The sequence below is a fragment of the Barbus barbus genome (assembly GCF_936440315.1).
Source record: "Barbus barbus genome assembly, chromosome: 3".
Lineage (NCBI taxonomy): Eukaryota > Metazoa > Chordata > Actinopteri > Cypriniformes > Cyprinidae > Barbus > Barbus barbus.
Window position 1 is genome coordinate 13,331,478 of NC_136731.1, and position 13,906 is coordinate 13,345,383.

The 13,906-nt window shown below is 38.8% G+C and overlaps 1 protein-coding gene across 1 annotated transcript; it reads right to left on the reverse strand.

Annotated features, from left to right (window-relative positions):
- Positions 1–665: 665 nt before the first annotated feature.
- Positions 666–4,901, reverse strand: LOC306858261 (5-hydroxytryptamine receptor 3A-like; the record flags this gene model as incomplete). The annotated part of the gene is made up of 5 exons (XM_079398700.1): positions 666–853; positions 940–1,112; positions 4,480–4,589; positions 4,694–4,738; positions 4,830–4,901. 5 exons carry the CDS (start codon positions 4,899–4,901, stop codon positions 666–668), a joined length of 588 nt encoding a protein of 195 aa, XP_079254826.1.
- Positions 4,902–13,906: the final 9,005 nt, after the last annotated feature.

Genomic DNA, 13,906 nt, shown 5'->3' on the forward strand with positions numbered 1-13,906 from the left:
ACAGAAACTGTCAGATTTTTTCCCCCCTAATGTCAGCACAATAATATTGCAAGTTTACAATTTAATTGGCAAGTGTCAATTCTATGTTAATCAGTGGGTGGTACTCAAGAGGAGATACTTAATTAATTCCTACACCAGGAGGATACAGAGGTTGAAAGGGAGACCATCCATATTCTGAAAATTCATTCCAAACAGATTTTGTCAAACGCTCTAAAAGTATTTAAGGTTTATTATTAAATAATTGCATACTGATAGACACAAATCTCACGTCATGTTCAATTCTTACTTTCAACCTATGTGTGCTCCCTAGTGTTGTGTCTAAGCACTACCCACTGATTGACAAAATGTACATGTTGAGTTTGAAAAATGTAATTGTAAAAAAAAAGACAGAAGGAAAAAATAAATTTTCATTGTGATGTGCATGTTATACAAACCAGAATATTTAAATTAAAGCAATGTTTTGAATAAAAAACTGTAAGTGTATTATTTGAGTCATGTGTTGAATAATGGCAATAATAATAATAATAAATCTTAAATATTTTATACTCGACCTTTAAGGTTTCCAAATTCTTTTTTTTTCTTCCTCTTCTTTTTTCTGTTAATCATTTAATCATTTGCTAATTGGTTTGATAATTTTTACCTATTTTTACTGAATATTTATTGTTTCACACTGCATAACCTGTGCTCTGTACCTGATATATCAGCTGATTCTTGACGCCCCATAGGAAAGTGGCATTATAGTTAATCATATTTATACTGAGGAGTTCCCACTCTCCCTGGGCCTGAAAGGTCTGCTTCGACTCGAGAGTTAACCATGTGGAACCATACAATGTGTTTATTGTAAGCTCCTGAACTGTGGGAACAGACATTACATTTAAAGTAAGCATGCTATTGATTATTATGTGTTTGTCTACACTGGATTATGGATTTCATATGTACCTGAATGTGCTGAAGACTGAAGCGTAAGATTGCATCTTTGGATGTCGAAGGGAAACATGTACAGATCCATCTTACAGGCTGTGGTCAGCGTTAAAACATCAGATGAGACTGTAAAGCCATAACTGATCAACTGCACATATGGAGACTCCTTTGTTCCAAACTCTGTCTTGATGCTAAATGGACAAAACATAAAGTACTGATGACTGGGGACAATCGGTATTCAAATCAGAGATGCAAGATTAAAAATTAAGATTTTTGTGTATGTAAAAATTATGATTTATTTTGTTGTAGTCATGCCCTATATAGCGCATATAGTGCTCAGGTAAGGGTATAAAAGACAGTGGTGTGAATAAACCTGGTAGTATCTCACAAATGCATGGGGAGAAGCCAAACTTCCAGGAGCACAGTCCTGCAATGAGACTCCTCTAAACAGAACCTTGAGTAGAGTCAAATCAAGTCGCTTTATTTCTATAGCAATATTATACAATACAGATTCACAGTGATAAACTGGAAAAATAGTAGGATCAATTATGGAAACTCTGCTCCTCCCAGGGTTATGTTGCACCCACCCTTGCTGATCCACCAGCCCCCCTGGCATTTCCTCCTCTCCAGCTTGTGGGTCTCTTTGGTGGATGATGTTGATGCTGATGAACGGTGATGATGTGGTATCTTGCTAGGGTTGATGACAGGACACTCCTTGGTTTTCAGCCCACATGACTTGCAGTCCTCGACGAACCTCGAGACGTCGCAGGAGATCGTGGGCCATCAGGCAACTTCCAGGATCTGCAGGAGGGTCTTTAGCCACACATGATATAATAATTTGTTACATTTATATAGCGCTTTTCTAGGCACTCAAAGCGCTTTACATAGTAAGGGGGGTATCTCCTCGTCCACCACCAGTGTGCAGCATCCACCTGGATGATGCGACGGCAGCCATAGTGCGCCAGAACGCCCACCACACACCAGCTTATTGGTGGAGAGGAGACAGTGATGAAGCCAATCAGTAGATATGGGGATGGTTAGGAGGCCATGATGGTCAGAGGCCAATGGGCAAATTTGGCCAGGATGCCGGGGTTACACCCCTACTCTTTTTCGAAGGACATCCTGGGATTTTGTTATGACCACAGAGAGTCAGGACCTCGGTTTAACGTCTCATCCGAAGGACGGTGCTTTTTACAGTATAGTGTCCCCATCACTATACTGGGGCACTAGGACCCACCCAGACCGCAGGGTGAGCACCCCCTGCTGGCCTCACTAACACCTCTTCCAGCAGCAATCTAGTTTTCCCAGGAGGTCTCCCATCCAGGTACTGACCAGGCTCAACCCTGCTTAGCTTCAGTGGGCAACCAGTCTTGGACTGCAGGGTGATATGGCTGCTGACATGATGATGTTTCTCTGCTGTCCTCTGGTGGAAGTGCTATACCGTCTGCTGGACCAGGGTCTTAGGAACGATGACCTGGACCTTGTTGTTGTTGCCCTTCTTCTGGATCCACCGATACAGCACGCACTGGTGTTCCTGCGCTTTGATCTGGTTGATCGGTGTAGGGAGAGATGGAAAGTCCCTGGAGAGTGTAGTCATCTGTCAACTGTTGCTGAGTCGCTCTCTGGAGAAGACGAGGTCAAAGTCTGTCCCAGTTGGAGTGGTGGAGCAGAATTCTCCATCGGTCCCGCTCTGCTGGTGGTCCGGGAAATGGTTGAGGCACTCTTTGATTGTTGGCTGGAGGAAAGCCAGGGGTCAACGTGAGAGGCACTGGGCTGGTCGTAGCAGTGGGAGGGGAGATGGCAGATTCTGGATGGGTCTGGATGACTTGCTTCTTATAAGGCCAAATGTTGGTAGCCCATATAGGGGGAATGTGAAAAGATTTTAAATGCTGCCTTGAGGGGAGTGTTTTAAGATGCCGACAAATCAAGTTAATGCTGCTTTTTTTAATGCATCTGCTGGTTTTAATGATAAACGGGTTATACCTCACTGTGAGTGTGTACAGCTACATGCTGAGTTGGTTGCTCTTAAAAATCCTGTTTTAAAATTGGAGAAGCATTTTAAAGGCTCTGTTGAAAGTAATCCTAACCGTGAAGTGTATTTTAGAGAGGCTGTGGATTTTAAATTTGGTAAAATGGAGGAATCTATTAAGGATATTGTGGCGACACGAGAGAGGTCGTCAAGTGTTTTAAGAGGAGAGACAAGAAGCAAACAAAACAGCTGGAGCAGTCAAAGTGTGACACTGTCACACAAGAGATGTTTTACCGCTTTATTTATTACAATTATTTTATGTATAATAGAGTTTTAATTGGTTTACATGTTTTCTTAGTCCATTTTTATTCCTCTTAACATTTTTAGTGTATGTCTTTAAGAAATGCATGGCCTGCCCCAGGAAACAGGAAAAAGTCAGTGTAAAGGAGGCAGCATGTCAAACAAGCATGGCCGTTGCTCACACTATGACCAGGTGGTCATCAGCAAACTGGATTAGTGGAGTTACCTTTGTGGCCTTACCTTTCCAGCACTTTGGATTATCACTTCTGTGGACTTTTGTATGTACACCGCTGGACACTTCTGGGACTGGCAACACACTAGGTTTCTTATGGACTGTTTAATTGTGTTGCTCGTTTTTTTCTGTTCTTGTTCATCTTTCATTCAGTGATTCTGTTTATTAACAGCAGGCGTTCATCACTAATGCTCAATCAGCACTCAATTAATCACTTAATTACTGTATCTCATTAACTTAAACATTGCTTCAGTGTTACTTCAACACTTAGCAGTGTTAACCTAATACTGTGGTATTTAGTCATGTATAAATGGCCCTAGCATTCTTCATAGTGGCAATAAAGCCCTAATATTGGATTAGATACATGGATCTAATAAACTTAGCTACAACGTGTGTAGACTGTACGATGATGACACCTATTGACTCGAAGGCTATGGTGTACATTACTATAGAAGAATAAAATGTCATCAGCTTATGCTAGTGGTAAACAAAAAGAGCACGATGAATCACAATTTAGCAGTTGTAGTTTTTTTTTTTTTTTTATGTGAGCTGAAAAAAGGGGAAGCGGTGAAAGAGAAAAGGATAAGCGCTTGAGGTAAGCAGTTTCATGTTTTCGTGCCATGTGGCATTGATTTCATGTCACATTTTTTTTATTGGCTGGTCAGTAAACATGGATCGTACCAGCAAACACACTATGCTATGATCATGCTGTATCGTAGGCTATCTTTGGTTGCAAGACCGTGACAATAGCCATCTTTGAACCTCTCTCACTGTACAACACAGGACCACCATTTAAGAGCCACAATCACAGAAATCGCCACAACTGTTTCAAAATGCCAATCCTTCATCTGGGACAGCTGAAAATCATGCAGTGTGTTTAGAGTTTAACACATAGGGGGAGACCCACTAGGTTTAAAATTCTGGGTTTAAGTATCTGTGAAAGGTTGATTGATTTTCTTTTTCATGTATCAAGACATCATGCCTATTAAAAAAGGAAGATACAAAAATAATGATATAATGTAAAATATATAAAAGTTCTGACAAATATTTTTTATACCTTTCTACTATACCAATGTCTGGAGTCCAAAACATATCTTTCGGGGCTGCTAATGTCTTCATTCCACAAAACTCCTCTACATCCCACACCTCATTCATATTTGCCCATGTCTGGAAAGTGATGAATATAAAGTTTAAAGTAATTCTGAGATGCTTGTTATTTTGTCAACTGAGTAAAAGCGAAAAAAAAAAAAAAAGGTTTTAAAACCACTTACAGTCATTATTTTGACCTGTGTCGAGAAGCTCTGTGCTTTTTCATTCTATAGATAAAAAGAAGCATTGATTGAGAAAACATCTGCTTGAAATCCCAAAATGATCCAAATGAGAATGTAAATCATGCAGGACTCATACCACTTCTATGATGGAGGTCACATACAGGTCCACATAAACATGGGTCACAGGGTCCCAGGACAAAGGCCGCATGTGGGTCATCTGAACGTCATTCTTGTCCAAGCCAAGATGTTGAAAAAGTCCCTCATAAGCCTCAGAATAATCTGTATGACTACAGTTTGCAGCAGCAGAGACCCTTACTGTGCAGATGAGACTTTTTGTTATATACCAGAATATATTCCCCAATAAGGTATAGGGTGACCGTACGTGCCATTTTTCCCTGATGCATACTTGCCAGGATTTCTATATTGCCTAAAATATCTCGGATTTGGCTTTGTTTGTGTGTGCAGACCGATCGGTGTATGACATCAGTTCCTTATGTTTTCGAAACGCTCTCGAGGTACTTTGAATCAAAGCAATATAGAAATCCTGGCCAGGACGCGTCTGGGAAAAATGGCACGTATGGTCACTCTACAATAAGGATATACTCTAAATATAATGTGCAGAACATGCAAGACAGATGTATTGACATGTATGAAGTGACTGAACAAATGAAGACATTAAACATATTTTAGGGAGGTGTTTACGTGAAACTGTTTACAACTAAAAACAGAAAACATTCTGACCATTCATTTACACAACAATCTTGGGGGCCTGAAAATGCTAACTTTTGAACACAAGTTTCAAAGTGCAAGTTTATGAAAGCGATTATCATGTCTGTGTAAACTACAAAAATGCAAATTTGAAAATGGTGACGTCATGTGCATGCGTATTACTTATTTAGTCTACAGGTGCGCAGATCTGTGTGTAGTGATTCTTTAAAAGTGGCATTGACATACTGGCTGACATCCATAATACAGCATTTTTAGTCATTTTCGTGGATCAGTGTGATCAAGGGATCGTTTCTGACAACGCTGTCGTTTGTATGCAAAACTTTTTTTTAAAAACGTGAACGAAAAAATTTACATCGTCATGTTAATGTACCCTATATCTATACACACAACCCAAATACTATGGATAATGCCTGTCATTCATGTCATTCATTAGAATGATTTAACTGGATTGCTCTGGACTGGATTTAACCCATTCAAGTGCACACACACACACAGTAGTGAACACACACCCGGAGCAGTTGGCAGCCATTTTTGCTGTGGCGCCCGGGGAGCAGTCAGGGGTTTGGTGCCTTGCTCAAGGGTCTCACCTCAGTTGTGGTATTGAGGGTGGAATGTGGTATTGGCGCTGGTTATTCACTCCCCCCACCTATAATCCCTGCCAGTACTGAGACACAAACCTGCAACCTTCGGGTTACAAGTCTGGCTTTCTATCCATTAGGCCATGACTGCAATATTTACAACACTAATTACTTGATTTTGTGATTATTAATTTCTTAATTAACTAAGGCATTTCTTAATTATTAAATTATTAGATTTTTCAAGCCTTGAAATATATTTATTTTTGAATCATGAGGAATTCCATGTTATTTTCAGGTTGTCTTTGACCGTGGGAAATTTAAACTCACAACTAATTGTCTACCCCCCTTGAAACGGGTAGGTTTAGGGGCGGGGTTAGGTGTAGGTCATTCGTACAAATTCATAAGAATTGTGCAACTCGTAAAATAAGTACAATTTAGCAAAAATGGTGTGAATTTGTATGAGTGAAGATATATAAATCCATACAAATTAGCCACCTCGTAAAATATGTACGAATTGCTGATGAGATTGGCTTTATCTTGGCAATATGCAATATATGTGCACCATCAAAACAGAGTTCATATTAATCAATTATTTTACAACTTTTATTATATAGCTTAACTTCGAAAGCAAAAATACAGAGGTCCGGACCTCGGTGACGTCAAGGGTTTTATTAAGGGAATTAAAGGAATCATGCTAATTTAGTTGTTAAGGCTTTTGATGTCATATATATATATATATATATATATATATATATTCAGTCGTGGTCAGAATTATTGACACCCTTGGTAAATATGATCAAAGAAGGCTCTTAAAATAAACCTGCATTATTAATCCTTTTGATCTTTTATTAAAGAATAAATTACAAAAATCTAACCTTTCATTGAACTAAAACAATTGGAAATGGGGGAAAATCTCATTATGAAATAAATATTTTTCTCAAATACACATTGGACACAATTATTGGTACCCCTAGGAATTCTTATGAGTAAAATATCTCTGAAGTATGTTCCCATTCATATTCACAATTTTGAGCAATCCAGGGTGATTATGAACATGAAATTATCCAGCCATGGCTTCCTGTTTCACAGAAATATAAATAGGAGGGAAAACAAAGCCCAAATTCCCTTAATCATCCATCACAATGAGAAAAACCAAAGAATATATTTCTGATGTGCAGCAAAAGATAATTGAGCTTCACAAATTAGTGAAGTGACTTTTACAAAAGAGCTAGAGCAGTGAAAATTCCCATTTCCACCATCAGGGCAATAATTAGGAATTTCTAATCAACAGAAAATATTACGAAACTGCCTGGAAGAGGACGTGTGTCTATATCGTCCTAATGCACGGTGAGGAGGAGAGTTTGAGTGGCTAAAGACTCTCCAAGGACCACCGCTGGAGAATTGCAGAGAATAGTTGATTCTCGGGGTCAGAAAACCTTTAAAAAAAGTCAAACAGTACCTACATCACCACATTTTGTTTGGGAGGGTTTCAAGAAAAAATGTCCTTGCTCATCTAAAAACAAACTCCAGCATATTCAGTTATCAGACCTGACTGGAACTTCAAATGGGACTGGCTTCTATGCTCAGATGAAACTAAAAAATTAGCTTTTTATCAGCAAACACTCAAGATGGGTTTGGTGAACACAGGGATAAAAAGTACCCCATGTGTACAATGAAATATACTGCTGTTTTTTGATGTTGTGGGCTTATTTTTCTGCTGGAGGTCCTGGACATCTTGTTTAGACACATGGCATCATGGATTCTATCAAATATCAACAGATAAAAAATCAACAAGTGACTGACTCTGTTAGAAATCTTATAATGGGCCATGTTTGGATCTTCCAACCGTACAATAATCCAAACACAAACCTCAAAAACAACACAAAAATGGGTCACTGGGCACAAAACCAAGCTGCTGCTATGGCCATTCCAGTCCTCTGACCTGAACCCTGTAGAAAATGAGTGAGGTGAACTGAAGAGAAGAATCACAGTCATGGAGCTGTGAATCTGAAGGATCTGGAGAGATTCTGGATGAAGGAATGGTCTCTGATCTCTTGTCAGGTGTTCTCTAACCTCATCAGGCATTATAGGAGAATATTTAGAGCTGTTAAACTGGCAAATGGTGGTTTCAAAAAGTATTGAATAAAAGGGTGCCGTTAATTGTGGCCAATGTGTATTAGAGAAAAACATTTATTTCATATATAGATATATATATATATATATAATTTCCCATATTTTAAGATATGTAATAGTCTAAAAGCAACATCATGAGAACTGTCCTCACAATTTTCAGAAATGTGGCCCTCAAAAGAAATTTTTTTTTTAAATAAAATGATAAATCATAAAAAATATAATAAAAACAAAACAAAATAGGAAAGCTATAATATGTTACAAATAGAACTTTACAATAACGCTTTATATGTTAACATTACTAATGCAATTGCTAATAATTTTACAGCATTTATTAATGCAGGTTCATGCTAATTTCTTCAGATACTAGTAAGACATGCTTAAGAATTCAAATTGTATTAATTAACATGATTGTATCATACAATGGAAGTCGTGGCCTAATGGTTAGAGAGTCGGACTCGTAATCGAAAGGTTGCGGGTTCGAGTCTCGGGCCGGCAGGGATTGTAGGTGGGGGGAGTAAATGTCCAGCGCTCTCTCCACCCTCAATACCACGACTGAGGTGCCCTTGAGCAAGGCACCGAACCCCCAACTGCTCCCCGGGCGCTGCAGCATGGCTGCCCACTGCTCCGGGTGTGTGTTCACGGTGTGTGTGTGTGTGTGTGTGTGCATTTGTTCACTACTCACTGCTGTGTGTGTGCACTTGGATGGGTTAAACGCAGAGCACCAATTTCGAGTATGGGTCCCATACTTGACAATACGTCACGACAAGTCGACTTCAATCAGTCAATCAATAAATAATTAATCAACATAGACCTAAATTAATTAATGTACGAAAAAGTCCTGTCATTGTTCATTTATTATTCCTAATACATTAAGATTAATACATTAAACCTCATTGTAAAGTGTTTCAAATAGCATTTTGTTTTTTAATGTACTTACAGACTAAAGGAACAGCAAACATCAGCCAGTGTCGGTACATGTTCTGTAGATTCCAAGTGCCTCAAATATTTTAGCTAAAGCATGAGGATTCAATCTTGAATAGATATCGGTCATTTAGTCATATTTAAGCACTGTAAGAAACATGCCCCACCTCCAAAATATGGCCGAAATATTTATTTATGGTAGAGAATCAATAAGGTTGACAACACCTGTTAACACACATCACAGAAAGTAATTAAAATGCCTTAAAAATAAAGTCAAATATTTGTGTAAACATAACTAAAACAATTCTCTTTGGAGCATTTCTACTTGTAATACGAGATGACACTCCTGCAGGAAGAGAAAGACCGGTGCTTACAGATGACCAGATGACCAAAGTAATTATGTGTTGTTTATTCATATTGCTACAGGGCAACAGACCTGTCAGTGTAATATAATACATGAGCTTTCAAAAGTCTGAATGTTCAAATATTGGCAAAAGATTGGCAGGTGTGCATTGTCTAATGTCCAGCAGTTCATCTCTAGTAAAGGCGAAGCTCCAAATCGATGCAGCCATCTGTGGAGCCTTTTTGAGCTTAAATTTTTTTTACTTATTTTTTTTGAACATTTTATTAGTTAACAGTTAATTATTATCACTTTTACAAAAAAACATTATGGAGCACCCGAACTGGTACACAGAGGATTGTGTGGATGAGCTGTTGAGTTTGGCATCCACACTTGACCCTTGGTTAAAACACCACTACAAAGATGCCACTGGGACAGCAGTGACAGCAGAACTCATGGCTATGGTGACAGAAGACGACAGCCCTACCCCAGGCCCCTCAACTGCTTCTGCTCAGGCTACGATACCATTGAGCCAAAAAACACAAAAAAGTATTTTGGCAGTTATTTCAAGAAACCACAGCGAGTCCCTGCACATTGCTATTGAAAAGGAGATCCAGCGCTGCTTAATGATACCTGTGGTGGACAATGACGTAAATCCACTTGACTGGTGGAGAAAAACAAGAAGTAAATTTCCACAGACTTGGAAAACTAGCAAAAGTGCATCCCTGCCTCAAGCAACCCTTCTGAGAGGGCTTTCAGCACAGGAGGAAATATTGTAACGTCACCATGCTGCTCTTAAACCAGATGCTACGGACAGGCTGGTGTTTTTATTGTACAGCTTGAAATGCATGTGAATCCAGGTGTCCTGGCCTCCGCCAATGATCAGGGAGACATCATCTCCTGGCGCCGATCCACCATTTGATCCGGACACGGACTGAGAAACAGAATAAGAAAGAAACAGACAAATATTAGCATAGATGCCATTCTTCTTATGATGTAACGAGTACATTGTGTGTTATGAGGAGTGTTCCCGGTTCCAGTTGATCTAATTAATGCAGCCTAACAATCCTTTAACGGATTTGAATAATAGAAGTGTAGTAGTGTGTTATGTTTAAGCCAGGTTAAAGAGATGGGTCTTTAATCTAGATTTAAACTGACAGAGTGTGTCTGCCTCCCAAACCGTGTTAGGTAGATTGTTCCAGAGTTTGGGCGCTAAATAAGAAAAGGATCTGCCGCCCGCAGTTGATTTTGATATTCATTATCAAATTGAAGTTTTGAGCGGATGTGGATGTTTAAAAACAATCATTTTTACGCTATTTTCAGTCGATTCCACTAAAAGTTAAGCACAGCTTACAGTAGCTTTCCATGTGAGATAACTTGTCCTCTTGTGGCCACAGCCATGTCCATAAGTGGCAGGAAAAACGCCCTTTCGAACTGCTCCTCTGGAGCTGACACAGTGATCTCTTCCTCTGTGCTGACATTTGCTGCTCTGTTCTGGCACACTTATGGCCAGCTCATGTCCACTTCAAGCTCATCTCCCTGGCATCTATTTTAGCAAACGTTAGAAGTAATTCTGATAAATCTGTAGAAATTCTCTCTTTCTCTTCTTAGTGTCTCAACTGACATCAGAGGCCCTGCAGAATCTTATTCACCATTGATATGGTCCAACACATGGTACCACACAGTGGTTCCTGAAATGAAAGGCCATGTCTGCATCTCTTAGCAGATGCGTCCAGCTGGTGAAACACCATATGCATCTTGTTTGACTGTAGTATACTCTGTTACAGCAGACAAAACTGTCACCTTCTTAAGAAGCTGCTAACACAATGCGTAACACTGTCAACCCTACACTCGCATCTAGTTGTAGACAGTGCTTTTATTCTAAAAATACACTTCCAGGCTTTTTAATAATTATTCAACTCTGAATTTGGAAAAAAAACAATAATTACTGCAAACAAACAATATCATGATGCTATAATACTCTTGATGTCACCTCTATTATATGCAATTGCAGTGAATTATATTGAATTTGTTATAATAAAACTTGTGCCTATAAACAATAAAACAATAATGCCTATTGGATACTGCATCTATAAGCAGTGTTCTCCAGTATGATACAACATTGAGCTATATTGAACAACCGGCTAAACCACCCAGGACAAGTTAGATGTTTTATGTGAAGTGTCTGAGAACCAGTGTGTGAACTGTGCAGAGGTGTGCAGTCTACTTGCTTTCACACACATTATTTGTCCTTTGAAAAACATTTAATTTTCTTTAACAAAAAGGCTGGAACTCATTGCTGATGCTTAGTGTTCCCAGTATATCTTTAGAATCAGACTATGTCTCATATGTCGCAAAAATAAAATAATGATGAATCTCAATAAAACAGTAATAAATAACATCTCAAAACAGCTGTCACTTATCCTCTCTTTGATGGATCTGTACACAGTCTGTATATGTGATCTGTGGTTCATGTGATGTGGTGGTTCAGGTTAGATTAAAAGGATCTGGCCCTGAAGCAAGACACTTAAGCCTGCTTTGCTTCAGGGAGACCACCACTGTGAAATGGCATTACGATGGCATTATATGAAACGTGCAAACAAATTCCACTTGCCCATGCATGTGGAGATAAATACATATTCTAAATAATCAAGATCATTTCTAACCAAGGACAAAAGGTCAAAAGTTCAGCAGAAATAGTATAATCAATGGGAGGAATTACAATGCATAAATTTAACTGATGGACTCTCAAATTTCAAGGTATTGTGCTGCTCTTTTTTGAACATGAACTGAAGAAACACTTGATTATGACGAGATCATCTCTGTGTTTAACCAGAAGCCCCGTCATCTCCGATTAATATTGTAGGAGGACATGTAAACGTAAGTTAATTTTCTCAATGTTTATAGTTATTATAATCAGTGGCGTAACTTTGCTTTGAAAAGTGGTGGGGACACCGCACAAAACGTTTTGCTATTTGTTTATTTAATAACCGAATTTACTTGGTGACTGATTTCAGAGTTGGAAATGCACTTAATTTCCACACATGCATCACATTCACAAATATGTCTATAAACATCCAAATAAGCAAAACGTAACATTCACAATGTGGAACAACTTGCTAAAAGGACAACTTGCTAAAAGTAGGTGTGATCAATGCACGCGCTGAACGAAGAATCAACATTACGTCAAGAGTCAAGACAAGCCCACAAAATGTTTCCTCATCCAATCAAATAATTTAACCAATACTGAACTACGCAAAACCTTGTGTAAAACATGAATGAGAGTTCATTTGTGTTTGAAATAGTTAAACTACCTTTATTAATTAAATAAATTAAATTGTTTTGACGAATCTTTTTTTTATGACGTTTTTATAAAAGCTCTATTTTTTCCTCCCCCACCCCACATGTAAAGGCTAGTTAACGGTAAATGTTGCTACCTATAGCATAAATGTTAAAACATCAACAAAATGTCCAAAAGAAAGTGTGGAAGTGATATAAGAAGCTTTTTAGTGAAGCAGCCACGCACAGTAAAGGCCATTGCACACTGAGTCCGAATTTTTCGTCCGAAATTTTCGCACGTTGAAAAATAAATACGACCTCACGTTGTCAATCACGTTTGCACACTGCCTCCGAAATTGTCGTCCGTCAAAAAAAATCGGATCGGGTTCGATTTTTTGCGTTTTTCGCATCCGTATAAAGCATTTTGAGATGCTTTGAGAAGGTGTTTTGACCATTCAGAGCCACCGTACAAGCGAAAGCCAAAATCCAAAATGGTGTCAGACAAATTAATACACTTCGTCTTGCAGCACAGAGCACTTTATGACAAACAAATTGCGGAATACAAAGATACAGAATATAAAGAACTGCTGTTGCCTATTTTTTTATGCCTGGCGCGCACCTTTCCGATGCCGCAGTTCGGGGGGTGTGTGCGTGCGTGTGTGTGTGTGTTGGTGTATCCATACCTCAGACAGTCTCTGTTCAGGATAAATTGGTTCACGGAAATTGGTGGTCTTCTTTTTAATATGTGGATTCAGTATCGCTAGCAAAGTATCAAACTGAGGCACTGACATCCTGAAATAAACTTTGAATCTCTCGGGATAATCCCGCAGCTCTTTGATATGAAGGTGGAACTCTCCTTCCTCTCTGCGCAATCTAAGGATTGGATGGACCCAATATTTCCTTTTTATTTTTATTTTTTTAAAAAGAGAGAGGCCAACAAAATCATCCTCACTGCTTGAAGACATTTTGTATAGTTTTGCGAATTCTTTCGCAACGGATTAATTAAAACGCATTGGACTCAGTGTGCAAGGTCTCTGTGCGTGACGAATTTTTAAGAATGCGAAAAAACGCATGCGAAAATTTCGGACTCAGTGTGCAGAGACCTTAAGACTAAAATACAGTATTAACATTGTAGACTACAAATAAATTTTAAAAGAGGTACAGGATCTGTAGACTAATTAATTATAGGGAAAGGAAACTACATATCCCATGACGCATATCGCGTATCTCGCG